Consider the following 27,986-nt stretch of genomic DNA (forward strand, 5'->3'; position numbering starts at 1 on the left):
AACTTTGTTAAAATTTTATCAAAATTTTCCAATGAAATTAACTTTGTAAAAAAAACATATTATTTTAAGTGCCGGTTATTATTTTGTAATGTGGTTTTTTATTACCGTATGTTGAAAATTTTATTGTAAACAAAGTGCAGACAATTTGATACAAGAAATAGATAGTTACAAGCCAATGAAAATGACCTGCCAAACCATTGAATGAGAATATACACATCAATAGCGAAGTCAGAATTTCATATTTGAGAGGATAAAAATAAGAAATTTAATATTTCTAATGACGAAATTATAAAATTTTTTAAAAAATAGAGAGCAAAACTATAAAATTTGAAAAAAACTTATTAAATTTTAAAATTTTAGAAGAGGGTCCATCTCTGACATACATCGTAAGTGGATGAATTTATACTCAAAAAGTGACTTTCAAAGTAAGCAAAAGACCTTCATAATTTACTTTTAATATAATTTGAGTGCAATTTTTTTTTTTCTTTTTGTGGTGAAGACAAGAAATTTGAACAAAATTGACACCGTTTTGGGGGCATCTGACCAATTTTGTACTTGCTCTTTTATATTTCATATGATATCGACTAATTTGGACTGAAACACATAGGGGGAAACAGAATTTGCCCCACCAGTTTCACCTTTGTCGATCAATACCCAAACCCCATGTCTTATCTTGGACTTCATTGAGATCAAATGTTATCTTCTCTAATCCTTTGCATGAACAAAATAATTTGTGATTTAATTAACTTTTTAATAAAATTATCTCTTATTATGTAATTTATCATCATATATCAAGAAAGATTTGTTTATATTTTTTATATGATATGAAAATTTATAAAATGAAAAAGAGTTATTTTTCGTCGTATAATTTAAAATCGTAAATATAAAATACAATTTCTTATCGAATAAATTTTTACAATGAAATTCCTATTGATCTCACAAAGATGAAAGCCTTGGATAAGCATTCATTCAGAGATTCCAAATACTCCCAAAAATCAAGATGAAAGCCTCCAAGTAATCAGAGTAGTTCCAATACTCCCAGTAATTATGTGCAAAGTATTATGTATTACAGCTTCTCATAAAGAAGCAAAAGAAAGAATCATAGGCAATGATTAAGAACAAAAGTGGGCCTAAGTCATAAAGTACAGTGTCTTTGGGCCAGAATTAATTGAAAAACCTACACAGGGAAAGAAGAAAATCCACTGTTGAAGATATACCATCGACTAGTCTTGAAAATCCATTGTATCTCTTCATAGAATTCGAGTTGGTGTTGCAAAGGAGGAGAAGCTCGTTGACAGCTCAGAAATTTAGAACATGGTCACTTTTGTGGGCAGGGAGTGTCTTTCCTAGTGAAACTGTTGCACTCCTTTTTGACAAGTCTTTGTCATCGACAACGGGATGCACTGGCGACAGTGGATCAACTTGGTCCATCTATTTTAACATTTCATGAACTCTTTTCTTCCTACCCCTATCAAATTTTTTGTCCCATACAGCATTGGGAAAAATGCTTATGAAAATAAGTTTTAATCATGTCGGACACGAACGTCCAATTGAGTTCATGTAGCATAATCCACAAAAAAAGAAGAAATTCAACATCTAACAAATGATACCCGTAATGTTTCATTTTTATCCTTTATCTTATGAAAGTTTGAATTTTTTATCCATAACTTTTTTAATCCATTTCAAATTCATGTATGCATCAACAACACTGTTAGAATTTTAAAAAAAATTTAAGATGTGCTGATGCTAACGTAGATCGTAGATGCACTCGTTACAATTTTGTTCAAATGTTGAGAGTGTGTTGACAAATTTTGGATGAAAACTTTTACATCACATATTAAAATGAAAGGTAAAATACCTTGATTTTTTTAAGTTTTAATTAAAATTATACAGATATTTATTAGTTTTCGAAATGAACACTCCATCCTAAAACTAAAAACACTGTTAACAGAAATAATGAAAAAAATAAAATACTCTTTTTTAATAATTTAAAAGGGCCAATGGAGGGAAGCACCGGTGCTCCCTTAGGGAGCTTGATTTGGGACTCCCCCGATGCTCCCTTAGGGAGCTCGATTTGGGACTCCCCCGATGCTCCCCTTAGGGAACCCGATGCTCTCTTAAGGAACTCCGATCGGGCTCCCCATGGGGAGGATCGGTGCTCCCCAATGGGGATCTTTTTTTTAATAAAAAATAATAATAAAATTATATAATTATAATTATAAAAATTAATCAAGAGTAAAATTATTTTTTTACTCTTGCCACATCAGCAAGTTGACGGAAATACTAACGGTTGACAATGGTTAGACTTACGTGTCCAGTGAAAAACATTTTTTTAAAGTAGAGTGTTTATTTTAAAAACTAATAGACTTTCATGTAATTTCGATCAAAATTTAAATGGGTCAAATATTTTACCCTAAAATAAAACAAAGGCATCAAAATTCTAACATATTAATTAAGGGAAAGTGACTTTGACACTTTATCAGAATAATATCATTTAATAAAAGTAAAATTTATTTGGTTTACATTGCTCTTATTGACCTCTGCTGTGTTTCATGTTTATGCAATTTTTAGTTAGTACCCATCAAGTTGGAGGGCTATATGCAGGTTGACCCGGTTGAGCTAGCCTAGCTTTCTCATTTATGCATAGAGGGGTGGATGGGTGAGAAGCAATCAAAACCTTTGAATACACACAGTGCAAAGCATTGAAAAGTTCACCAAAACCTTGACAAAAAAATTTTGGTCTTAAGGAGCTTCAAGAAGGGAGGAAGGCCCCAGGGGCTAACATCACAATTCACAGGTTCATGAACAGAGCCTTCAACCACCAAATCATCCAAATGTAAGTGTGGGGAAGCCTGCTGCCCTCCTAAACGACACAAGTTTTCAATGTGATGTAACACCAAAGCAACAAGGGATTGTTGACAAGGGGTTTTTTAAGATTTTCTTTCATCAATTCCTCAAAGAAATACAACTAGTTTTTGGCTTCAAAGGGTTATACACAATTATTTTGCTGTGTCTAATTCGGAAAACCCTCTTATATTGTCTTCTTAAGGTGGCAAGAAGACCAAATTCATGCACTCAATCTGTTACAAGGATCTGGTCCCATGGCAAAAGTTAGTTCAGCTTTAGGGATACAAAAGTTTTTTAGTCTTCTGATTGAAGAGATTTAACAGCGTCCTGAATGCAAACCCAAGTTGCCATATTCATGCATTTAGTCCTATGATATGATCCTCATCCAACAAACAATAAGAGGTGACAAAACTTGTTGGCAGAGATATGAGACATTTTCTTTTATATATGAGAAACCTTAGTGAAAATCCCATTCATATTTTCTGTCGGCTGTTATTCAACCTACAATGTTTTCTGTGGGGGTCTATGAAGCCTGGAGTTAAAATGGCTTAGGCTCTAGGGGTTCAAATTATTGGTAAATGCCAGCTAGTATAGTTTTGAATTTTATTACTTGCAAACAAAAATTGTCCTCATACAACGACAAACACAAGGAAACTGATTTTTTTTTTCAATTTTTTTTCTTGATACATATATTACGAAAAAAAATTAAACGAAAAGGAAAAATTCAAATCCTGAATAACCCGTATCTTTTAAATGAGTATATAACAAGCAATATAATTATTATGTCAAGTTATTAATCTGGATTATCATTACAATTACTTTTTAAAGGTCACTAATTGATGTTAAGGCTAAGAATAAGCTAAGTCTCTCTCTCTCTCTCTCTCTCTCTATATATATATAATCATCTTTGTTTTCCCAATCTAAACTTTCCCTATAATTCAAAAGCTATACCAAAAATATTGCCTTAAATAGAAAATATATGTGATGTAATTAGTTAGCGGAATTATCATATTTTGGTAGGTAGCTTTAATTGTACCTTCAAGTCCTTGCAATATAACCTATTACTATATATGTTGCTGGGGGCCTCCGGCGCTGATCAAACTTGGGAGAGCTCTGACAGTCAAATATCTACAACTGCGAAGACCTTCCTGTGCAGCTGTTGGTTTCTTTCAAACTTGTATGTATTTATATATATTTTTTATTTTAATATGAAGCAAGTGGGTTTTCTTTGGTAAGACTTTTCATTGCTTTGTTTTCTACTTTGAGAAAGTGAAAGGATTTTGAGATGTGCATACGTAACTATGTGGCTGTGCGTCTTATCACACTCGCATTGCTCTGTAGTACTTCTCTTTGATTGAAGTGGTACAAATTGTGCAACAAAATATATACTATTTTTTTTTTTCAAAGGACCTTGAAGAATATGAAAATCTAATAAGATGATAAAAAAAGAATAAATATAAAAAATTTTCTATGATCTTATCAAGAACCGAGTATGAGAAAATATATATTGTTTTTATAAAAGATTAACTTATTTCACATCGATCGTTAAAAAGATTCGCATATGGAAGAAACCTATAAACCTATATGAATGTTGTTGGATGTATATCTATACTTGGATTCATTCTAGATATGTTTTGCAATCAAATTTTAAAAACAAAGTAAATCATCAATTTTAATTTTCCTCAATCATATAGCTAGTCTATACTATAAGATAACATATTATATGTAGTTGCACGAGTAGGACCAACCCACGTGAAGACCATCCTTGTGCATGACTTGAATGCTATGTAAGCCGCCTAACTAGCCTTTCTCTCTCTCTCGTTCAATTCTTCCGTCCTTTTCATTTGGTAGGACCTCTTCTTCATGTTCTTATTAAAACTTCATGAGAGTATATATAGGATTATCAACCCACCAGAAATTCCCATACCCAAAATCACTTTCCTTCTTTATCTAAAACAATTTTCCAAAAAACATGGATTTCCATGGCCAAAAACTATATGCCCCCAAGGACAACAAAAAGAGGCTGAACCAAGAGCAAGTAAGGTTGCTAGAGAAAAGCTTCACTGCCAACAAGAAGCTGGAACCTGAGCTCAAGCTTCACCTTGCCAACCAGCTTGGAGTTCCACCAAGACAAGTAGCTATCTGGTACCAGAACAAGCGAGCCCGGTGGAAGACACAAAGCTTGGAACTTGACTACAACACTCTCCAAGTGAAACTAGAGAATGCATTGTCCGAGAAGAGAAGGCTTGAGAAAGATGTTAAGTATCTTCAAGAAGAGTTAAGGAAAGCTCAAGAGATGATGTTTGCCATGAATAATTACCAGAAAGATCATCACCACCGTCACCCTCCTTTCGTTTCTTGCACTTCAGCAGGATCTAGTGAAGAAGGAGGAAGCTCTAGCTTTCGTGAGGATAATGTTCATGATCATGCGGTTTTGCAGATTGATGAACTCTATGCTTGTTTGATTGGTGCAGATAGGTCAACTTGGAGCTAAGGTGGTTGTGGGAAAACTTGTTCTTTATTGTATTTATGGTGCAATAACAAGTTTCTTGTTGCCTGTCCTCGTAGGAAAATAGTGCACTTTTGTAGGCAGTGTTTGGTCAGAAGGACAGAACAGATAAATGGACAAACAATCATTCAATGGCTTCGTAACTTTTCCATCTTTTATCCTTCTTGCCAAACACAACTTTAGTTGGAAACCCTTTATGTTAATTTCCAGTAGCTTATTACATAAAAAATGTTAACGTCTTTGCTATATGATTTTGGAGTGACCATAACCTTGTCTTGTAACAACTAACAAAGCCAAAGTGATTGACCCTTTTTTTGACCTATATATTGTTGCTTGGTCCTATCCAACTTAAATGCTCAATGCAAGTGGGAAATGGCAGTCTGTCTAATGACAGGATCCCTTCAACATTCACGCATCATTCTTCCGTAAATTGGTGTCACTTAATTAATTTCTGTCTCATCCCTATGGAAGATTGAAAGTTTAGTACCATTTCAGTCTAATGTTATTACTATTGTTTTGGTACATCACCATGTTAATTACTATATATTTCTTAAAACCTATGATGCATGTGTTTTCTGGCCAATGGAGTAACTAGCTAGCTAGAAATCTTTAACTTGAAAGATTAATTTTAAGTTGTATTAAGGGACTATGATTTTATTTATATATACACCAGTAGTTTGGTACTATTGGAGTGTAAAATTTTAATGGAGTAATGGTATATTTTTATCACATGTCTACTTAAGAACAAATGAATGAAAAAAAATTAACCTTAACCAATTGAGTTAATATGCCCTAATCTGGAATTTTGTTGCAAATAAAAACTTAGTATATATTCAGCATTTAGTCATGGTATATTTTTAACTAGATTCAACCTAAGAGAGATATAGCTTATATTTAAATTGAAAATAACTAATATTTTCGACATCCGAATATTTGATTAATGATAAATGTAGACATCTCTCTACTTAAAAAGTTAAATTCGAATTTCTCATTTCTCGATTAAAAAAAAAGAAAAAAAAATATATCATTAACATTGACAGTTTTTCAATAATTTTGTTTAACCCATTATATAATAAGACGAGTATTTTAATTTCCTAGAATATATAATTAGATGCAGTTAAAAAATATTATTTTGATAACCTAATTAGGTGACTCATCAATAAAAGGAAGAAAAGCAATTAATTTAGTCTGACCCAGTAGTTTGAAATCAATATGATCTAAGTATATAATATAATATAATAGATAATCAGTGTATCGAGTTAGATATCTGAATTCAAGTATCTTTTTTCAGACCAAAAACTAGGGAAAGTCTACAACAACTTATGAGCCGAAGAATTGGACTAGTCAAGGATTATATAAATATATATATATATATATATTCAAATTAAACTCTTGACAAAGTAATATCTATTTCAATGATTTTGAATCAAATTCGATATTTTAATTCATTAAGTTACTTAACAAAACAAAATTGTAATTTTTAACTCAATGTTTATTTATTGATATGGTTAGGTATAAAACCTCAAATTGCCGACGAGATTTAGAATCTTGAGATCTTGTGAATTTAATTTAATTTTATATTGAATTTGTTCAATTATATATCGATTTGTGGGTGACTTGTTTGTTTACTAATATTTTCTATGAAATGTAATACTTAATTATAATTTTAATTATTAGTGGTAAGTGTAATTTTATATATATAAAAAAAGCAACAACTAAAATATATAAATTTAATTTTTTGAAAGAATGGATGTTGAACTAATGGATAATATATAAGGGTGAGTAATTGGTCGATTCGATTTACTATAATTAAGGATCAAATGGATTAAACATTGTGAAAAAATGACCAAAACCGACCAAATTTAAAAGAGAATCGAACTGACCAAACATCAAATTAGTTCGATCAATTCGGTTTTGGATTAAAAGAATCAAAATTTTATCATTGTTTTTTACAAATCACAACATTGAAATTTATAAATACATAATTATAAAATATACAAATTATCTAAACATTAAAAAAAACATAACATTTGTCTTGTCACTCACATAATTATGTTTTTTCACATAAACCATCAAATTAATATTCAATAATTTTATATATTTTATATAAATTTTTAAAATATATATAGTATTAATTTAGTTTTTTGCTCAATACAGTCCAAAAATTTTAAAATCAAGAATTGACCAAATAAACTAATTGAATCAAATTTTTTAAACTAACTGATCAATTGGACTAAACTGTTTTACTCAAATTACATTCAGATCATTGGTCTCATTCAATTTTACTCACCCCTAATAACATATGTGAGGAAAAGGAAAAATTTTGTCCTATTTCCTAAGTAGTATAAAGAAAATTCAATAAACAAACCCCAATCATATCCAAACAAATTGGAACACTTTCATGACAGAATGATTACATGTTAATGACAAAAGCAAATAGGAACAACATTGTTGGGGACCCAAAGCTATAGCTTCTAAGCTTAGGCACCACATATGACCTTTGACTAAGAAAAATGTCCTATTTGTCTGTTAATTGTTATATTCACATTATATGAGATTGAAAATTTGACTTTAACAGTGCAATTACACCTCTGATTTGTCTAAGTTTTTAAAGGGAGTGCATATCTATAATTTATAGATATTAGATAAGATTCATCCAAATTATAAATAAGAATTTTTATTGCGACGAATTATTTTATTAAAAGTAATTTTTTTATCATATAAAATTTATCCAATTTGAAAATAAGATTTTTAATTATATTGAGTAGTTTTCATTAAAATATATATATTTTAATGATAATAATATTGAAATATTTTTTGATTAATATTACAAAATTTCAATTATTTATACTCTTAATATTACATTTTAAAAGAAATTTATATATGTTTAATTATTATTTAAAAATTAATGTAAAAAGTATTTAATCAAGTGACAACAAACACTAGGTTCCGTTTATTTTGTAATAAAATGTTTTCCTAAAAACATTTTCAAAAGTTAAGGTTGTTTGGACGACGAAAAACGAAAATCAAAATGAAAAACATTTTATGAGTTAATGGAAAAAAAAAAAACCCGTTAACCTCGTAAATTGTCTCACACCTTGAAAAGACGTAAGACAATTTCCAAAACGCAAGCTCTCTCTCTCGACCTTTTTCTTCCTCTCCCTTCCTTGTGTCGTGACCCTCCCTATCCCAATCCATTCTCTCTCTCACTTGATCTGCTACTTCTCATTCCTCCTCCCACCATTGCCGGTAGCATCGCAAGTCTTCTTGATCAGTAACCTTTTCTTTGTTTCCTTCTTTCCTCTCTTTCTTTTTTTCTCTGTTTTGGCTATCAAAACTATCTCTTTCTCCTATTACCACAACCACCAGTAGCCTGTACCTCCCATTTTCTTTCTTTTCCTCTTTTCTTTCTTTATCTTCCTTTTTTTTTTCCTCTTTTTCCTTTCTTTTTCTCAAAAGAAAACTCTTTTTTCTTTGAATAACCTTCCTCTCTCAAGATCTGCGATCAATTTAAAGAACTCCCAACAAAAATTCAAAGCCAACCATGATACTTCAATAAGCAGTACTATCTACCCAAATAGCATATCTTTAATTTTTAGATTTCAAAATTCAAGTTATCAATATCAATTTGAAGCTTAGAGACTAGTTAACTATAGTACTTAATCCCTCAAATATAAGTATTTTCATGAATGTAATTTGTTTAATCTTTCTTCGTGTTTTTCTTTATTGTATTTGGATAATATTCGTTGAGTTTAATTAAATTGGTAAGGTATTCTTTTTAAAATAAATAGTGAAAAATATTTTTCATAAAATGTCCAAATAAAATCAATATCAATTTGAAGCTTAGAGGCTAGTTAACTATGCTACTTAATCCCTCAAAAATAAGTTTTTTTTTAACATGTATAAAATTTGAGTAATCGTTCTTTTTGTTTTTTTTTTCTATTGTATTTGGATAATATTCGTTGAATTTAATTAAATTGGTAAGGTATTACTTTTTCAAAAATAAATAGTTGAAAATATTTGTCATAAAAACATTCAAATAAAATATTTTCTATAGTTTATCCAAATAACATAAAATATAGATTTTTTTTGTAAAATGTTTTACACGTAAAAAAGTTATTTTATAATTATTAAATGGTGTCACGGGTCGGAACTTAAACCCAATCCCATGTGACTTTAAGTTCTAAAATTAGAACTTCAATAAGTTTATAAATCACAAACTCATATTCCCAACTCAAAAGACATATCTAATAGATAGTGAAATATTCATGTTTATAATCCTTAGTCTTACTCTATTTCTTACTGATATGGGATCCGTAACATTTCCCCCACCCAATTATGTATTGTCCTCATTACATTGGCTTTTACTCATATAAGAAAGAGACTCTTACACTAGTCTGGGTTTATATTGACCTTGTATCTCTTATAAGAGCTCTACATCAATAAAGATTCGAGTCTACTCTGATATCACTTGTTACGGGTTGAAATTTAAACCTAACCCCATGTGACCTTAAACTCTAAAAATAGAGTTTGAGTAAATCTATAAATCATGAGTCATGTCACAACATTCATATCAGTAAAAAATGAGGTGGGTTTTGAAAACGTAAATATGGGTCTTCCATCACCTATCAAGCACGGCTTTTGGGTTAGGAGCATAGGCCCCTGATTTATAGGCTTATTTAAGTTCCACACGGGGTTGAGTTTAAGTTTCAATTCGTAACAAGTGGTATCAGAGTAGATTCAAATTTTTACTAATATAGGCTCACTTAAAAGATATAAGGGTCGAGGTAAGCCTAAATTAGTATAAGAATCTCTCTCCTTTATGGGTAAAGAGCCAGTGCAACGAGACATTGCATAATTGGCATCTTACATCAATAAAAAATGAGGTGAGTGTTTAAAATATAAATATGAATTTTTCATCATCCATCAAACATGTTTTTTTTTTGTTGAAAAAGTAGATTATAAAACTCTATTTTTAGAGTTTAAGATCACACGGGGTTGAGCTTAAGTTCAGACTCGTGACAAACGGATCCTAATTAAAAAAAAAAACCACCAATTAAGCTCGATATAACTTTAAGAAAAACTCAAAACGATGCGTTTAATAGCATTAAAAACGCCGCGTTTTTGTGGCTAGAATTATATTATTCTTTTCCCTCTCTTTTGCCCCCGCTCCCTCCAAATCAATGGTCCAAAAAATCAAAAACCAGTACTTTCGGCGAAAAAACCCGTAATAAAACCCGACCCGACCAAATACCTAAATGGCGTCGACGTCGGCATCTCTCTCCGACGGCGTCAGTGGAAGAATCAGACGCGCCTCTCCCAACCTTTTCTCTGAAAATCAAGCGCTTGTCACCGTAAGCTTATTATTAGTAAAGTTATAATTTTTTTTTGTCTACTTGGTAAAGCAATTTTGAAATTTTTTTCTTTTTTCAGGATATAAGGAAAGCTTTGAATTTGATGAAGGAAATTGCCGTGGATTTAGAGAGAGATAATCAATCCGAGATGGTATTTTTATTTTATTTGCATAGTAATATTTACTTTTTTTTAAAAAATTTGTTTCTTATATTGGGTTTCTCATAAACTAATGGGTTATAGTTTTGAAGTGTGAAAAGAAGTGAGGAAATGTGGGATTAAATTGGGTTTTGTTTTTCTCCGATACCCATAAAACCCCATTACCCTTATAATTGTTTCTTATAAATTTAATAAAACTTGTAATCATCGCTTAAACTTTTGTTTGAGTAAAGCCCGAAACAAGATTAGAAAATGATTATATAAATATTTTTTTTTCAATTTTCCGCTTTCGATTGACTAATAAAGTTGATGAATAAGGTGGTGAATTAGAATATTTTTGGTTGGGGTTTCAGTTATGGTGTTGTAACTATGTCATGTTGAGTCAGTTCTTTGGTTTGTTAAGGTTTTCGTGGTTTTGGAACGAGTGTTGGATTTTACTTGTAGCTCTCCGGACTGGTTTGTATGTTTCAACCTCTGTCTTTAGTACAGCTTCAAGGTTACTGATCACCCTGCTCTAGAAAAGGGGGTAAAAACAATGTTGAAGAATAAATGAAATAAACAAAACCGTATTTTGTTACTTTAGGTATATGTTGACTTGAAAACCAAAAGTTTAAATTTAATCAGAATTCAAAATCCTTTTTGGTGTAGTAGGATATTGATGGTAGTTCATTTTGTAGGTGAAGCAGCTAGAAGAAGCTGTTGCTGAACTGGTAGAAGCTCATGAAAACTGCCTACATCATTCATCAGCAATTCAATCTGTTGGAGAGGCATATGAACCTGGGACTGAGGTGCATGTTTATTTCTTTTATGCATAATATGTATATTTTTTGGTTTAGTAATATCATTTTGTATAGATGTACTAACACTTACTGAATTAATGTCATCTGTTGCTTGCATGTTTTAACTACAGTTAACTGATTTTAAGAAGTTGCTTGATTCCGAGTTTGAAAAGGTCAAGGCTAGTTCATCTTCAAGTCCACAGAATCATCCACTGATACATCAGTTCCGGCAAGCTGTCTGGGTAGGTATTTCAAACACGTCAAGCCAGTTTTTGAAATTATTAAGATGGAAAAAGTCAATGATTGGTTTTTATCCATATGTTGTTTTTATTTCTTCTTATACTGTTAATTAATCTTATTTTGTATTTAGGGTCGAGGTTCCTCTCGGCTTTTGAGTTTGAAACATTATATTGTTTTATATTTATGTATGTAGACAAAAGTATACATGTTTGTTTCTATAGATATGCAAACTAGTAAGGGTAATTTGGTTTTGTCAGAATCATTTCCATCTGGATATATATGCATGTTTGAAATTGATGTTTGGTTTATCTTAGAAGACTGACAATGGGATGGAGGGAGGTGGAAGAAAAGAATAAGAACCTAGTAACTATCAAAAAGAATTACAGAAGATTGTAAAATGCTGAGCAAGTTGAGAATTTTCTCCTGGCCAATGGTCACTGCTTTTGCCTTAAAGGTTAAGATCAATATGGCCTAAAAGTTGCACTTGAAGAAAAGACTATAGAATTTATAGATGCATGATGACCAAAGGAAGCATGTTAAATAACGTAGAGTTTTATTGATATAACCTTGGCCTTTGATTATTGTCTAGTATTAGTACTGGATATTGTTTTTGTTGGAGTCTCATGCCTTAATCTTCAAGAGGAATTTGAAACAACAGATGTCCTACCTAAGCAAAGACAATAAACGTGGTCATGTGTTCTGAGTTTTGATGCATAGGCAATATGGGAGCACTGATCTTCAAAAATGTTACGATGATGTTGTGTTGCATGGTTTATTCACTACCCCTCTTGAGCAAAATCCACTAGAAGAAAGAACAAATAAAGCATAGGCCCATCACATACTTTGTGCTGAAGTTCAGTTTCAATCAGAATAGAGGCAGCTAGGATTAGAATCTAGACCATTTGGTGAAAGAGGTTTTGATATGATGCTAAGAACCACTTTAGAATCTAGATCACCTGGTGAAAGAGATTATTGTATGTGTTTCTGAGAGTAGGTTTTATTCATTAATGAAATCAACAGTTGAGGGACAACTGACAAGTGTCAAAGTGTATTTGAGCTTAGTAAATACATGGCATATGAGATTATGGTCAGTGCTGCTGCTCAGTGGCATTTACAGTGAAATAAGAGTCCTCGGTATTGGTGTGCAGTTATTAGCAATCTGTAGGTCACTTAATCCATGAAGCCCTGGCTCACATCTGCTATACTTGTCAATTGAGAAAAATATGTTTTCGTTTTCTGTCTTTATCTCTCTCATGGAGGAATTGGTGAATACTAGATGCCAGTAGGTATTTTGTGCCACACTGTTTACCAATGATCTTCATCTTTAAGCTTTTATATTTATTGGTAACATGGTTTATTACTATGGTGGATGATTATTCAAGGGATTTCTTACATATCCAGTGTTCTTAAATCTTCCTCAGAATGTTCACCATACTGGGCAGCCAATGCCAGGTGAAGAGCAGGAGGATGTTGTCATGACCAGTACGGAGAGCAATATTAAGAATCTTAAATGTCCATTGACCGGAAAGCCTATTACTGAACTAACAGAACCAGTTCGCAGGTACCGTGTAGTTAATTTTTAACAGATCGTTCCAGTGAAAAATAGTATTCTGTTTTATTTGGTTAATTTGTTAATGTTTTTAAGAGATGTGTTTGCTCTTAGTGGAAAATTTTCCTTATTTGTTCCATTGTTTTAGGACAGATTTGCATAAATCTATCTCAGCATCTTAAGTCTCACTGTATTTTGATGGTTGGGAGCATGGTAGTCCTAATTCCCATTTGCTGGAATGCCCTTCAGAAAAATCCTGAAAATTTTAGTTTGCCAACATGATTGAGTTGTTTAGAAACTTGAGTATGCATTGGGACATATTTTTGAGTCTGCCCTTTTGTATCAAATAATATCCAGTATGTTTACTTCTTTGATCCAGCCTGGACTGCAAGCATATTTACGAAAAGAATGCTATCCTGGACTTCATAAAATCCAAGCGTGGCAATGCTAAATGCCCCGTATCAGGTATATACAATTTTATTTTATATTAGAGTTATTGATTCTCTACGGCACCGTCATTCCTGACCATTTCTTCTTCTCTCAGCTTGCCCTAAGATGCTGCAGGCAAAAAGAGTTGTCTGTGACCCATTGTTACTCTTTGAAATTGAGGAGCAGCGCTCATTGAGTAGACAGACTGCTAGAACTGATGTCATAGAAGATTTCACAGAAATGGAGCCTCATGAAGAAGAGTCCACAGAACCAGTTATGCATTTGCAGATAGATATCAAGATGTCGAATCCTCGTGGCCGCTCCTAGCTGATTAGATTTCCTTTGTATAGTCTTAATGCTTATAATTTTGGAAGTGTAATTATGCAGCTTTCTCACTGTAATCCCTTTCTTCTTTCTCCTTCAGTTTCTGACAGAATTTGTATTAGGGAAAGATGTACGGAGTTGTTTTGAATCTCTTTCTGTGTATTCCTTCCTTAAGTGCTGGAACCTTTTGCTGGGCTGGTTATGTTGGTAGGAAGGTTGGCATCCTCTCAAAGCATTCTCTCTCTGTTTAAATTGAAGACTTGCAAACAAGTTGATGAAAACCTTCTAGGATAATGAGGGGATGGCCATGGATACACCGCAGAAGAAATAGAGGAAAGTAAGTGGATAAGATCAAAATTCTAAAGATAAAGATATTATATGTATAACTATGTCTAAGTTGCCTACTAATCATATAAAGTTGCATTAATTACTAGAAATTTTTTAATGGTGAGTTGAAACTGAAAATTTGATATATTAAAATTCATGTATGCTAGTTATATAAGTTGTAATGTATGGATTCGAGAATTCGATCATCTTGACGGGAATTCTTCATTAATAGATTGTAATGTGTAAATTTGAAAATTTGATTATTTTGATATGAGTTAGGAAACTATCATTAATTTTTATTTAAATGCGATGATCACTTAATTAAATTTAATTTTTGTAATAAGATGTTAAATTTATATTAAATTAATTAAAAAAATATTTTATTTATGTAACTGAGTTTAGATTCGAAAATATATATTTGATTAGTGGGCAACATAAACAAAAATATAAAATTTTATTTTTAGAATATATATTTATAAAATATATATATAGCCCCTCATACATAGTGCAGTGTATTTTTCAAAGAAGAAAAAAGGAAATAATTAAATAGAGCTACGAACTAGAAAATCTAATTTCCTTCTGGAACAGAACTTAAGCCACTTCCGATAATGGCTTTCGTTAATAGTACTGGGATTCCTGTTTCTCGAATCTTTGCTTTTTGCAGCCGTTCTCTTTCTTCTCCACTCACAAATCCATTCTTTATTTCTACTCTACCTCGCGTTCCTTCATGCAAGTTTTCCATAACAGCCCAGTTCTCCCCTCCCTCTTCTTCTCCTTCTTCTTCTTCTTCAATGAATACCCAAGTGGGTTTTAGTAGTAGTAGTAGTCGTTGGCGGCCCATGTGTTTGTACTACACTCAAGGGAAATGTACCAAGGTATGCCTGCTTTTGCCCGTCCACTCGTTATTACAGAAACCACTAAGATTGATTTTCATGGCTTCTTTTGACAATTTCTCGTTTCTCACCATCTGTTCGAGTTAAGTTTTAATGCCTGATTCTTTTTGCCATTTTATATGTGGGTATACTTTTATTCATGCTCTTGTTTATAAGGGTCTACATTTTGAGCTCCATTTCCCTCTTATATTTGCTTTTTGCTTTTCTTTTTAGAGTAAAATCAGGAGATAATAGTTTTGAAGAATTAAAAATTAAAGTTTAACTTTGTGATAACAAAATAGATGATTTAGTTTTGTATAAAATAATTATGTTTGGAAGTATGTTGCATTTTGTTTATTTGCTCAATTTTAACCAAATATGATTTTGTTTATTGTTTTCCTTTTTAACAATTTTTTAGAAAGTATCAGCAAATAGATAAGGGCAAGTAACAGATATAATGATGGAATGAAGCCTTATTTTATTAGGATTATGTGGATTTGCTTGTTCTATATTGGTTTCATAATGGTTAATCCTTTTGTTGGGTTGTATAAGTTTTGAATTGTATATGATCAAGTTGAATACCAGTTTATAGAAAGGTTAGGTTGCAGAGACTTTTCAGTTCTCAGGCTGCATTATTTTAGTTCCCCTCAGACAATGTTACCATGTCTTAAAAGAGCATTTTGATTTGTTTCGTATTACTCTTGAAATCGAATACGACATGCGAATTGAGTGTGGAAATTCAAGGCTCTTGATTTAGTCGTGTTTATGTTTAGATATGGGAAGAAATTATTATTTTTTGAAAAATAAGTTGAGGTATTTTTTGTTCTGATATCTAATTTACTCTTTCATTTCAGATGGATGATCCTTTCCATCTGGAGAAGTTCAGTCATGATTGCTCCAGGGATCTTCAAGTTAATGCCACTTCCATTGAGAAAAAATGCTCTCAAAATAAGGATTTTTTCTTGGTGCTTGATTTGGAAGGGAAAGTTGAGATACTTGAGTTTCCTGTATTGCTGATGGATGCAAAAACCTTGCGTGTAGTGGATTTCTTCCACAGGTTGTTTTTTCTTTACAGTATCTTTGGCACCAGTGGCAATTCATTTTTGGATTTTTCTTTCTATGTTTTTTGTCTTAGTGCATATGCGCTAGCTTGACTTTTACCTTCTTGATACCACGTGTGCATGCGTACATTGATAATAGAGTCACTTGGTTGCAATTGATTTTCGATCTTTTCATGACTATATCTAACTTAAGGGTAAAAATTTTTACAGGTTTGTGAGGCCCTCTGAGATGAGTGAGCAAGCGATAAACAAATATATTGAAGGAAAATATGGCAAATTTGGGGTTGATAGGTAACAGTATTTTACTTCTATTCTATCCTAAGAGCATTAGATGTACAATGTATGGTGAATGTGGAGAACTGATGGATCCTTTCCCCTCCCAAATCGGTGATATTGGCCATTTCTACTCTGTTGGCAAATTCCTTGCTACAATAACTGCTAGTAGGTATGGCTAACTGATGAGTTATGTATGTAGCTAAAATTTAACTTGATTGTAGAGTCTGGCATGATACAGCTCAGCCATTTAAGGAAGTTATTCAGCAGTTTGAAGCTTGGTTGACTCAGCATCAACTCTGGGAAAAGAAGGGCGGTGGCTCCTTTACTCAAGCAGCATTTGTAACTTGGTGAGTCTTGAAACTCTTGAAAAATTATTATCTATTTCTTCTTTGTCTACTGAAGAATGCTCATTTCTTTGATATTAGCGGAAACTGGGATTTGAAGACAAAGGTCCCTCAACAATGCAAAGTTTCTGGGATCAAGCTCCCCCCATATTTCATGGAATGGATCAATCTAAAGGATGTGTATCTAAATTTTTATGGGCGTGAGGCAAGTACAAGCTTTAATTGGACTGAGTCATTATATTCTTCTTTCTTCCATTTGATGCATCTTGGAGCTTTAGATAGATAATCCGTGACCAATACTTATTTCCTGAAATGATAAGTTTGATTCTGTGTTCAAATCTTCTCTGCCCAAGGTGGTTAACTCAATGCTGGCTGAACTGGTTTTTCTCCTGATTAAGATTAAGTTCTGTTACTTATATAACTGGTTGTAAAGCATAGCCATAATTTTTCTAAACAATCTTTGGAGAGGAAATAATAATTTTTTTTCCCGATTTAAAAAGGGTACTGAATTGCAGGAACTAAATCTGAAATAATGATCTTGATGGAATACTAGGCACTACGCACTAGCATCACATTTTATATAACATGTTTGTACTTATTTATTATGACCAACCTTGCATTACCCCTCCTTCCCCCTCTACAACAACAACAAATAGAGAAAGATCAAGTTTCATTTGGTTTTGATTTTGTTTTTTCGTTTAATTGTGTCTTCTTTATTCTTATGTGATATGATTGCTTGATGATGGGTGACAGGCCAGAGGAATGATGTCCATGATGAAGCAGCTTGAAATTCCATCTTTCGGAAGTCACCATCTAGGTATCGATGACACAATAAACATAGCAAGGGTACTGCAACACATGCTCGCTGATGGTGCAGTTATGCAAATTACTGCAAGGAGATACCCTGAATCTCAAAAAGTTGAATTTCACTTCGAGAATCGTGTCAGGTATCCACAAAGAGCGAAAGGCAGTTTTAAGCTAAATCTAAACTTTTCAACACAATGTTTATTTGTAAATCATGATTATGCAACAAATAGTTATTTGAATTCTCAACTTTTGACCTTTGATTCTATCTTTTCAATCCAGATGATGTTTAGCTTTTTGGATGCCTTAGTCAATAACTTCCTCGGAGAAGGTTTGAGTACTCCATGAATTGTCAATGACAAGCTGTAGATTGGAAGCTTCCCTCATTGCTTTACTTAATATAGAGCAATATCCAACCATTGGGGGATTAAATTTTGTTATCCCAATAATGTAATCTAGATTCACTTTATGCACATATAAGATTAGGATGTGCTCAATTGTTCGAATCGACATAAACAATGCAAATTTTGAGGATAAAGATTTAAGGTTTCTTACTTGAACTTGATGGGTTTTTTTTCTAACTCTTTAGCATTGTCCTAATAGATTTACAAATTATGTGTTTATGAACTAGAAAATGATGAAATTTGCTTCCAAATTTCAACCCAATTGATGCTAAAATAGGAGAATCCTGGAATGAAAGAAGTAAAAGATCAGATGGATGTTCAAGTGGCTCCCATGATAATGGATCGGACCAACAATACTTTGGTGAATATCTTCCCTTGTAAAGAGCCGTTGTACCTTCAACCCTACCCCAAAAGCCCCTATACTTTCCTACAAATCAGACCACCCATTTCCCCAAACTTTTGGATATTTCCATCAAAAAAACAAATCTAAACATATTTGGCGGCAACTTCTGCTTTTTGGTAGGAAAAAAATGTAAAAAATTCACTTATCTTACACATATCCCCACTCTCGAATCCAGCGCGTGATCTCACTCCCCTATTTTGATCAACAATCCCACCCTAGAAACCTCAATCAAGCCACCAATTCCCCCTTAGATGCCACAAGTCAACAACTCATAAAGCTCCTATTGCCCAATAAAACGTTCCTGTCAGCTCACGCCCTTTCCAGGAGAGTGAAGATGAACAGAATAAATTATAACTATAAAAATGTATTAGTATTTTTATTTCTCTAAAACCTTATGCCCTAGTCTGCCTTTTCACCTGAAAGAAAAAAAAGAACCCAAAACTTGAAGCAACTCAAAACCTCAAAGGTTCTTTCTTTTTCGTCCCAAATTGATTTCTAAGCGATTTTACTTGATGGGTTTCTCGTCATTTTCGATTTCCCACTTGGAACGATCCAACTCAGCGTCTCCCCTGGTGAGTTAAGTACTGAGTTCGATCGATTTTATCTACCTTCGAAAATCATTGCTTTATTTGGAGTACCCAATTGAGGAAACTGAAAGATGGATCATTAGTTGAATACCCAGTCTCCTAAATCTTTTAAATTAATATTATATGCAATATTTATGAAACCTTAGGAGAAAATTGATATAGATATTAGAGGTTTTCATATATTTTGTGGGGTTTTGGTCATGCAATTATCACCAGCCTCGGTTTCTTCATCGAAACGGAGCGATTTTGGGCAAAAATCAGGTTCTAGGCTTCGGAAGAAGCATAAGAGATTAGATGCAATATGTGAGGAAGAGTATAATAGGAACCATGGAGAAGGTAATGAGGGGAATGATGGTGATGGGTCAGGGAGTGTGGATTTAGAGCTCCGTAGGAGCTCACGGGTTAGGAGGGCGCCGGTTATATTGGATGTGTCACCTCCGCCTCCAAAGAAAAGGCGGAAGATTGGGAAGAGTGGGAGGTTTGGTCGGGGGAGGAAAAGGTTAGGGCGTGTGAAGGAGGAGGAGGAGGAGGAGGAGGAGGAGGATGGGGTGGAGACAGGGGAGGTGCAGACTCTAGGGAGTTGGAGGTCGAGGTTGAGGACAAGAGGAAGGAATGTGAATGTTAATACGAAGGTGGAGGAGAGGGTTTTGCCGAATAGGAGGAGGAAGCTTTTTGAGGATATAGTTGGGAATGAGGAGGAGGAGGAGGAGGTGGAAGAAGAAGAGGAGGAAGAGGAGGATGAATCAGATGGTGGAGAAATGATGTTAGTGAAATCCAAGAGGCCAGGGAGGGTTAACCCAGCAAATGGTTCAGATAGTGAAGAGGTGGTGGAGATTTGTGGCATCAGAGAAGAAACGGAGGTGGAAAAAGAAGAAATAAAAGAGGATGAGGTAGAGGAAGATGTGCCTGTTTTAGAGAGTGAAAAGAGTCATGGAAATGATAGGGAGGACATGGTTGTGGAGCCTCCTACAGTTTTGGAGAGTGAAATGAGTCATGAAAATGAGAGGGACACGATGGATGGCTATGTGGTTGAGCTGGTTAAAGAGGATGACAGAGAACTATCAAATTGTATACAATCAGAGGGGGGCTGCATTGGCCATGAAAAAGTTGAAATAAATGAAACAATTGAAACAGTGGAGCTGAGTGAAGAACAAGTGCAACATTTAGAATGTCAGAATGAAGAAGCAAATGAAGAGGATGTTGTAGAAGTAGATAATGTGGCGGAGGAAGTTGAAGATGGTGGTGATCATGATGCAAAAGATGATGGATTGGTGAAAGTTGATGAAAAACCTTCAGAACATAAGAATGATATAGCGGTAGAGCAGTCAAATAAAGCAGCTGCTGAAGCAATTGGCAAGCCACGTATAAAACAGGGGAGAAGGTGTGGATTGTGTGGTGGTGGGACTGATGGCAAACCCCCAAAGAAGTTGGTTCAGGATGTAGGGGATAGTGAAAATGAAGCATACAGCTCTTCAGCTTCAGAGGAACCAAACTATGACGTTTGGGATGGGTTTGGTGACGAACCTGGGTGGCTTGGTCGTCTCCTTGGTCCTATAAATGATCGTTATGGTATTGCTGGCATTTGGGTTCATCAACACTGTGCTGTATGGAGTCCTGAGGTACAGTTCTATTCTTTTCCCTTTTATATTCCTCTTTTTCAAACTTAATTTATTAATTTATCTCGTTCTTGGTATCGGTGGATACATATGTGTAAGCATTCATTATATACATATACATGCTGATGTTTCATCTATTCCTCCTTGGTCTGCTATATGATTTTATAAGCATTTTGGATGTCCACTGTCATTACCGTAGCTTGTTTTTTGAGCTGTTGATACACCTTGGGCTTTTACCCTAGCTTCTCGACCATTTGTAGTTTCATGCTTAGTATATCTCAATTTCCACTTTTAATAATTGACTATGTATATGCTGACAATTCTCTTAGTTTTTATCCTATATGATTTCAGGTAATTAAAAGAATTGGTTCTGGAAGTTTACAATCTCTATCACCCATTAAACTCTTCTTAATTCATCCTTATTCCGCTGCATCTCCCTTTTCATCGATGTTCCTGTCTGTAGGTTTATTTTGCCGGCTTGGGATGCTTAAAAAATGTTAGGGCAGCGCTTTGTAGAGGAAGAGCATTAAAATGCAGCCGATGTGGGAGGCCAGGAGCAACAATTGGATGTCGTGTTGATCGGTGTCCGAAGACATACCACTTGGTTTGTTTCTTGATATCTTTTTTCCAAAGAAATCTCCCTTAACGCATCCTCCCCTTCCCTGCTGCTCAATTTTTGTTCAAGAAATACATAGAGCTTCTTGTTGCTTTCCAATTGATGAAATTCTACTTTTTGGCAGCCTTGTGCAAGAGCCAATGGCTGTATATTTGATCATCGCAAATTTCTCATAGCCTGCACTGATCATCGGCATCTCTTCCAACCTCCTGGTATTCAATATTTAGCCCGGATAAAGAAATTGAAAGCTAAGAAAATGAAGTTGGAAATGAGGAAAGTATCAAATGACGCATGGCGAAAGGATATTGAAGCTGAAGAAAAATGGTTGGAGCATTGTGGTGAGGATGAAGAGTTCTTGAAACGTGAGGGCAAGAGACTTCATCGAGATTTGTTAAGAATAGCACCTGTCTATATTGGAGGCTTAGAGTCTGAGAGTGGGAAATCATTTGAGGGATGGGGATCTGTTGCTGGCTTGCAGGATGTTATCCGATGCATGAAGGAAGTTGTCATCTTACCACTTTTGTATCCTGAGTTCTTTGACAATCTGGGCCTTACACCTCCCAGAGGTGTTCTTTTGCATGGCTATCCAGGAACGGGCAAAACTCTTGTGGTGCGCGCATTGATTGGTTCTTGTGCTCGTGGCGATAAACGTATTGCATATTTTGCCCGCAAAGGTGCTGACTGCTTAGGAAAATATGTTGGTGATGCTGAGCGCCAGCTGAGGCTCTTGTTTCAGGTTGCTGAGAGATGCCAACCTTCTATAATATTCTTTGATGAGATAGATGGCTTAGCACCTCGACGGACAAGGCAGCAAGATCAGACACATAGTTCAGTTGTGTCCACATTGCTTGCTCTGTTGGATGGTTTGAAGTCCCGAGGTTCAGTGGTGGTGATAGGTGCAACTAATCGCCCTGATGCTGTTGATCCTGCATTGAGGAGGCCAGGGAGATTTGATCGAGAGATTTATTTTCCACTGCCATCATTGGAGGACAGGGCTGCAATCCTTGAACTTCATACTAAAAAATGGCCAAAACCGGTTGCTGGATCTTTGCTCAAATGGGTTGCAAGAAAGACTATAGGGTTTGCTGGTGCAGATTTGCAGGCTCTTTGCACTCAAGCAGCTGTTGTTGCTTTGAAGAGGAATTTTCCTTTGCAGGAAATTTTGTCTGCTGCCGAAGAGAAAACTCCTAGTGCTAAACGTGTTCCTCTTCCTACTGTCACAGTTGAGGAGCGGGATTGGTTGGAGGCTTTGTCATGTTCCCCACCTCCTTGCTCACGTAGAGAAGCAGGAATGGCTGCTCATGATTTAGTTGCCTCTCCTCTTCCTACCCATCTCATCCCTTGTCTGTTGGAACCATTATCCACCTTGCTTGTTTCTCTTCATTTGGATGAACGCCTCTGGCTGCCACCCCTTCTTTCTAAAGGCGGGGCAGTGATTGAAAGCGTGATTGTTTCCACTTTGGATGACAAAAGACTGCCCAAGGATCATTGGTGGTCCCATGTTCATGACCTTCTTCAAGAAGCAGAGGTTACTAAGGAGATAGAGAGAAGGTTATCACGTGCTGGAATGTTAATAGGAGAGACTAGCTTTGCTGATTATGATGCCGTCATAGGTGATATTGGTGATGATGGTGTCAAGTTTGAACCTTCAAAAGTGCGTAATAGCAGCACATGCTCTAATTTGTCACGGAATACCTATTTTACTTCAACGAAGAAAACAGGGTTTCGGATATTAATTGCTGGAAGTCCTAGGTCAGGCCAAAAGCATCTTGCTTCTTGTCTTCTTCACTGTTTAGTTGGGAATGCTGAAATACAGAAAGTTGATTTAGCTACAATTGCACAAGAAGGACAGGGTGACTTGATTCAGGGAGTAACTCAAATTTTAAGTATGTTCCTCATACTTTATCTTTTTGTTGTAGCTAGCATTAGTTTTTTGGGTAATATCTGGTTTATTTTTAAAGTAACATAAGATAGATGATGAATGCACACCTCTATTCTTTCACACCTGTGTTTCCCCACCTCCTTTTTGCCATTTATGCTTTGAATCGTGTTTTAAGCTGCTTGGCAGTTCTATAATCTAGGAATATTTCTTGTCATTTCTGTCTAGGTTGTTAGTTGGAAATATGGGTTAACGGTTTCCTTGGAGCTGAGTGGCTGTATTTTTGGACAAAGAAGCAAATAGAAACATCCCTTGCTTTACTTAAAAAATTTTCTTGTACTAGACACATGAGATGGTTGTCAACAACTACTGCAATAGCTTCCACAGCCAGTATAATATCTGATTTATATTTATATAATCAATAGTTGTGTTGATTTATAGTTGATATATACCTCTTGATTGCCATAAGATCAGGGTTTCATTATTAAAATAAACTGGAAGCTTAACATCTAAGCTAAGCTTGGAACCATTAAAGGCCTCATTGAAAGAACAACTAACAAGGTTTGGACTATTACCTCATGAAAATGAAACTAGTGGACCATAGCTACTACCTATTTAAAAAATTGGAGTTTACTCTGTACATTGGTTTCTGGAAAGTTTAATTATGGAGTGTGTAGTGCCTATCTAACATGTAAGTTAACTAAATGGTGACGGAGTCTGTGGAGATTCCTAAAGATCCATGCTGAAATTAAAGTCATGTAAGTGGATTTAATTGATTTTTGGGCTTACATTTTATTTATCTTCTTGTAGTCTGTATTTTTAATGATGTGTTGGTGAGCATTTATGACAGTGACTAAGCTCAAAATAAAGTTCTTTGTGAATGTTTAGAGTTCAGGTTACTTGATCTAATTCACTTGAAACATCGTTACAAACTATTCAAATTCCATGGCAGTGAAATGTGCAAGCATGGGGTCATGTGTGGTATTTATGCCAAGAATAGATTTGTGGGCTGTGGAGACCGTTAATCAAGTTGCTGAGGAGAGTGATTTGTCTTCAACATTCCATCAATCTCCCATGGAGGAAGATCCTCTACCTGTTGAAAAGGAAAGTGGATTCTCTCTGTGGCAATCTGAGTTGGCAGAGACAGCAGAGGCTATCGCTGCTGTTCAAATCATCTCACATGCGTGGAGCTCATTTGTTGAGCAAGTGGAATCAATCTGTGTGTCTACATCCTTGATAATTCTGGTAGGAATTATTTTCATTTACTTATTTACTTACTTGCATTTCAGGATCCAATACTTTATTTGTTGCTTGAGTAGCTATGCTCTACTGTGGAGCTTAGAATGAAAGAAGTTTTTTTGCTTTGATTAAAAGAAATTCATACGTTTGATCTAGTTCGGCTATCATATTTTCATTTTCTATTTTCTTCAACAGTTCCTTGGGTTGCTTGGATTATGATTTGGCTAATGTCAGGTCGGACATATTAGCACTTGCTTGACATTGATTTCTGAGTGTTTGGACTGTAATTACTTACCTAATGAACTTTCTACCATTTTAGAGTAAAGGTTAATTTGACTTTGTTACTGATTAGCAGCTTGTTGTAACTTGAATGGTTCAGGTAGAAGTGGAGAGTTGTCTGACCTGCATTTGAGAAGCTCTAGGTTAAGCTCTGTGGATATGACATAAAGTGGATTGACTGATCATTTAAAAGTACTAACTTGAAACATGGTGCTTGAAACTTCATACTTGGGCCCTTTTACTTAATTAGGACATTGTGAAGCCATTTGTTACAAATGTGTTAGTTTTTCAGTCTGATCCCTTATTCAATCAGAACTTTATCTATTAAGATACAAGCCCCCATCCCCCTCTTTCTTCCCCTTATTCGTTCTCTTACCGCCTTCGCATCTCTTGTAAGCATGTCTAACTCTTAACGCTTCTTATCTATCAACAGGCTACTTCAGAAGTTCCACATCTGGAACTCCCTGATAGAATAAGGCAATTCTTTAAGAGTGATCTACCAAATTGCAGTCAGAAAACTACATTAGAGCACACAGTACCCAGATTCTCTGTGCATGTTGGCAGGAACTTCGACCATGATATGGTAATCAAACTATCTGCTGCAGAGTTATCAAGGGATATCCTTCAACCGTTTGTTCATTTAATTCATCAAAGATCTCATGTTCATGAAGATTTCAGAACAAAAAATTCTGCTGAAACCTATGCAGCTGCAGAAAATGACCATATATCTCATGGTTTGGCTTGTGAAGTAAGGGTTGGATCACAATCTTGTGGTGATCTGTCTGTTACAGTGCCAGCAGCACCAACCAACAGTAGAAATTTGAAGGGGAAAGCAAGCTTGATGCTAGCAATATCTTCATTTGGCTATCAAATTTTGCGATATCCTCACTTTGCAGAGCTTTGCTGGGTGACATCAAAACTTAAAGAAGGTCCTTCTGCAGACATAGGTGGTCCCTGGAAGGGCTGGCCATTCAACTCATGTATCATTCGTCCCGCCGATTCATTAGAAAAGCCAGCTGTTGCTTGTGGCTCCAGCAACATCAAAACCAAAGAGAAATTTGGTTTGGTCAGAGGTCTGATTGCTGTTGGTTTATCAGCATACAGAGGCTTGTACACATCACTTAGAGAAGTTTCCTCTGAGGTACGGGAGGTTCTTGAGCTCCTAGTTGGGTGGATTAATGCAAAAGTTAACACTGGAAAAGACAGATACCTGTATGTTCGTATTTTATCTCAAGTTGCTTATCTGGAGGATATGGTTAACAGCTGGGCATATTCACTGCAGAGGTACCCTTATTCTCATTCTTTGTATTACTGGTTGTTTCATATATATATGGATTATCATCTAACAAGACTTGATTCATTTGCAGCTTAGATCAGGATGCTCAAATAAAAGCAGCAAGCCCCAAACCATACACTTTGGGTTCTCCAGATAATCATTTTACATGTGTGAATAATCCAGATCGCGTTCAGGAATTCAGGCCTGATGTTTCTAACAGAAGTTGCCCTGAATCTGAAGGTCTGGGTGCAAACACTAAGGAATTCGCCATGCAAAATACTGATTTCATTGACTTGAACAAAGAGGATGATGATTGTGCTGCTAATCATGAGGGAAAAGTTGCACTTTTTGCAGAAGGTGCACAGGGGACAGGCCTAACTGGTAATACTACTTCAGAGGAGCATCTTAATTCTTCTGTGGCAAACGAATCACTTGTTCATTTAGACAAGCAGAATGGGACAAATTCTGGACTTTGTGGGTCAGAAAGTACTAAAAATCCTATGGTTGAGGGACAGTTTGATGTGCAAAATAAAGACAGTATTGACTTGAATGAGACAGCTGGTGATTGTGCTCCTAGTCATGAGGGAAAAATTGCTGCTGACCAAGAAGCTGTAGAGCTGGTACGCCTGGATGGTAATACTACTTCCATGGAGCATCATTGTTCTGTGGCCAACCAACCAGTTGTTTATGTTGCCAAGCAGAATGGAACAAATCCTGGACTGTGTTGGTCAGAAAGTACTGGAAATCCTATAGCCGAGGGAGATCCTGGGTCGTCAAAACAATCTAATGGATTTGCACCAAGTGAATCTGTTCTTTCTGAGAATGGATTCTGTAGTTCAGATGAAGTGGACGGTACAAAGTTCCATGTCACTGGGAACGCTTGCAACCAGATTAATGCTTCTGAAACAAAGATCATTATCACATCTGCAGATGGCAAGCCCAAAGACTGTGAACATAGAGAAGATCCCTATTTCTCTTCAAGCAAAACTGCTCTTCCAACTGAATCAGGAGTTACATGCATGTATCAGTGCTGTTCTGACTGCTTACATACCCTCCTTAGTTTGATGCAAAAAGTTCTGCTTCAACAACTGAAATCAGATGGGAGCCAGTGGACAGTAGATGATGTTCATGATACAGTTGCATCAATGTCTGTGGATCTTCTTTCAGCGGTTAGGAAAGTTTATGCTGCTGGATATAGCAGCAATAAATTTGATGAAAACCTGAGAATTGAAAATGATGGAAAGTTATCCAAGTGTCAAGAGTGGAGCAAATGTCGATGCAAAAGCTCAGAAAATAGTTTAGTTATTCCGACAGAATGTAGCTGTCACTCTCTAGGCACCACCTTTCCAAACATTGAATTCATGTTTGATCCAAAATTTGTTTACAGAGATGGAGTGATGGTTCCCATTGATTCTAACAAAGAAGTTTCTTTTCACTGTAAATTCAAGACGTTGTGCCTTTGTTCTCTTATAGAGTCTATATTAATGACAAAGCAGCCTTTCGATTGATTTTGGCTTTTACAGTATCAATTGTCGTGCTGTGGCAAGGTGAGTTTCTTTGGAGAGTTTAAAAATCAAATTTTGTTGGCTGAGCATTTGCTAAGGCAGTATCATTTCTTCTTCCTGAGGCATAGTAGAATGGTACAATGGTACTGCTTTCTTTCCCACTCAAAACTGCTTCCCCAAGTTTTGGTTTCCTGGGTAGAGGCTAACCTATATACCATGTAAATATCATCCGAGGTTAGACCTTTGATTACTGTAAGTATGCTTTCTTATGGCCATTAAATAATATATACCTCTGGAGGTTTGTCATTCT

At 35.0% G+C, this 27,986-nt stretch overlaps 4 protein-coding genes across 5 annotated transcripts; all 4 read left to right on the forward strand.

The window, feature by feature from the left end:
* Nucleotides 1–4,769: 4,769 nt before the first annotated feature.
* Nucleotides 4,770–5,499, forward strand: HB52 (homeobox protein 52). The gene has a single exon (XM_007021529.3). The coding sequence runs from the start codon at nucleotides 4,820–4,822 to the stop codon at nucleotides 5,339–5,341; it is 522 nt and encodes a 173-aa protein (XP_007021591.3). The 5' UTR covers nucleotides 4,770–4,819; the 3' UTR covers nucleotides 5,342–5,499.
* Nucleotides 5,500–10,518: 5,019 nt separating this feature from the next.
* Nucleotides 10,519–14,440, forward strand: HPY2 (RING/U-box superfamily protein). Of its 2 annotated transcripts, XM_088807905.1 has the most exons (8): nucleotides 10,519–10,710; nucleotides 10,790–10,861; nucleotides 11,271–11,327; nucleotides 11,545–11,655; nucleotides 11,778–11,888; nucleotides 13,308–13,447; nucleotides 13,815–13,900; nucleotides 13,980–14,440. In XM_088807905.1, the coding sequence occupies exons 1-8, from the start codon at nucleotides 10,615–10,617 to the stop codon at nucleotides 14,189–14,191; spliced, it is 885 nt and encodes a 294-aa protein (XP_088664031.1). In that variant the 5' UTR covers nucleotides 10,519–10,614; the 3' UTR covers nucleotides 14,192–14,440. The 2 variants fall into 2 exon arrangements, with proteins under 2 accessions (XP_088664031.1, XP_007021592.1); XM_007021530.3 differs by lacking the exon at nucleotides 11,271–11,327.
* Nucleotides 14,441–15,017: 577 nt separating this feature from the next.
* On the forward strand, nucleotides 15,018–18,435 carry LOC18594080 (Polynucleotidyl transferase, ribonuclease H-like superfamily protein). The gene is made up of 7 exons (XM_007021532.3): nucleotides 15,018–15,390; nucleotides 16,242–16,444; nucleotides 16,659–16,739; nucleotides 16,946–17,071; nucleotides 17,150–17,273; nucleotides 17,822–18,015; nucleotides 18,155–18,435. Exons 1-7 carry the CDS (start codon nucleotides 15,124–15,126, stop codon nucleotides 18,156–18,158), a joined length of 999 nt encoding a protein of 332 aa, XP_007021594.3. The 5' UTR covers nucleotides 15,018–15,123; the 3' UTR covers nucleotides 18,159–18,435.
* A 635-nt stretch (nucleotides 18,436–19,070) lies between these two features.
* Nucleotides 19,071–27,982, forward strand: LOC18594081 (P-loop containing nucleoside triphosphate hydrolases superfamily protein). The gene is made up of 6 exons (XM_007021533.3): nucleotides 19,071–20,885; nucleotides 21,346–21,486; nucleotides 21,623–23,384; nucleotides 24,330–24,622; nucleotides 25,329–26,179; nucleotides 26,263–27,982. Exons 1-6 carry the CDS (start codon nucleotides 19,467–19,469, stop codon nucleotides 27,677–27,679), a joined length of 5,883 nt encoding a protein of 1,960 aa, XP_007021595.3. The 5' UTR covers nucleotides 19,071–19,466; the 3' UTR covers nucleotides 27,680–27,982.
* The last annotated feature ends 4 nt before the right edge of the window (nucleotides 27,983–27,986 follow it).

This window comes from Theobroma cacao, chromosome 7 (assembly GCF_053813885.1).
Source record: "Theobroma cacao isolate CCN51 chromosome 7, ASM5381388v1, whole genome shotgun sequence".
In the NCBI taxonomy this organism is placed as follows: Eukaryota; Viridiplantae; Streptophyta; class Magnoliopsida; order Malvales; family Malvaceae; genus Theobroma; species Theobroma cacao.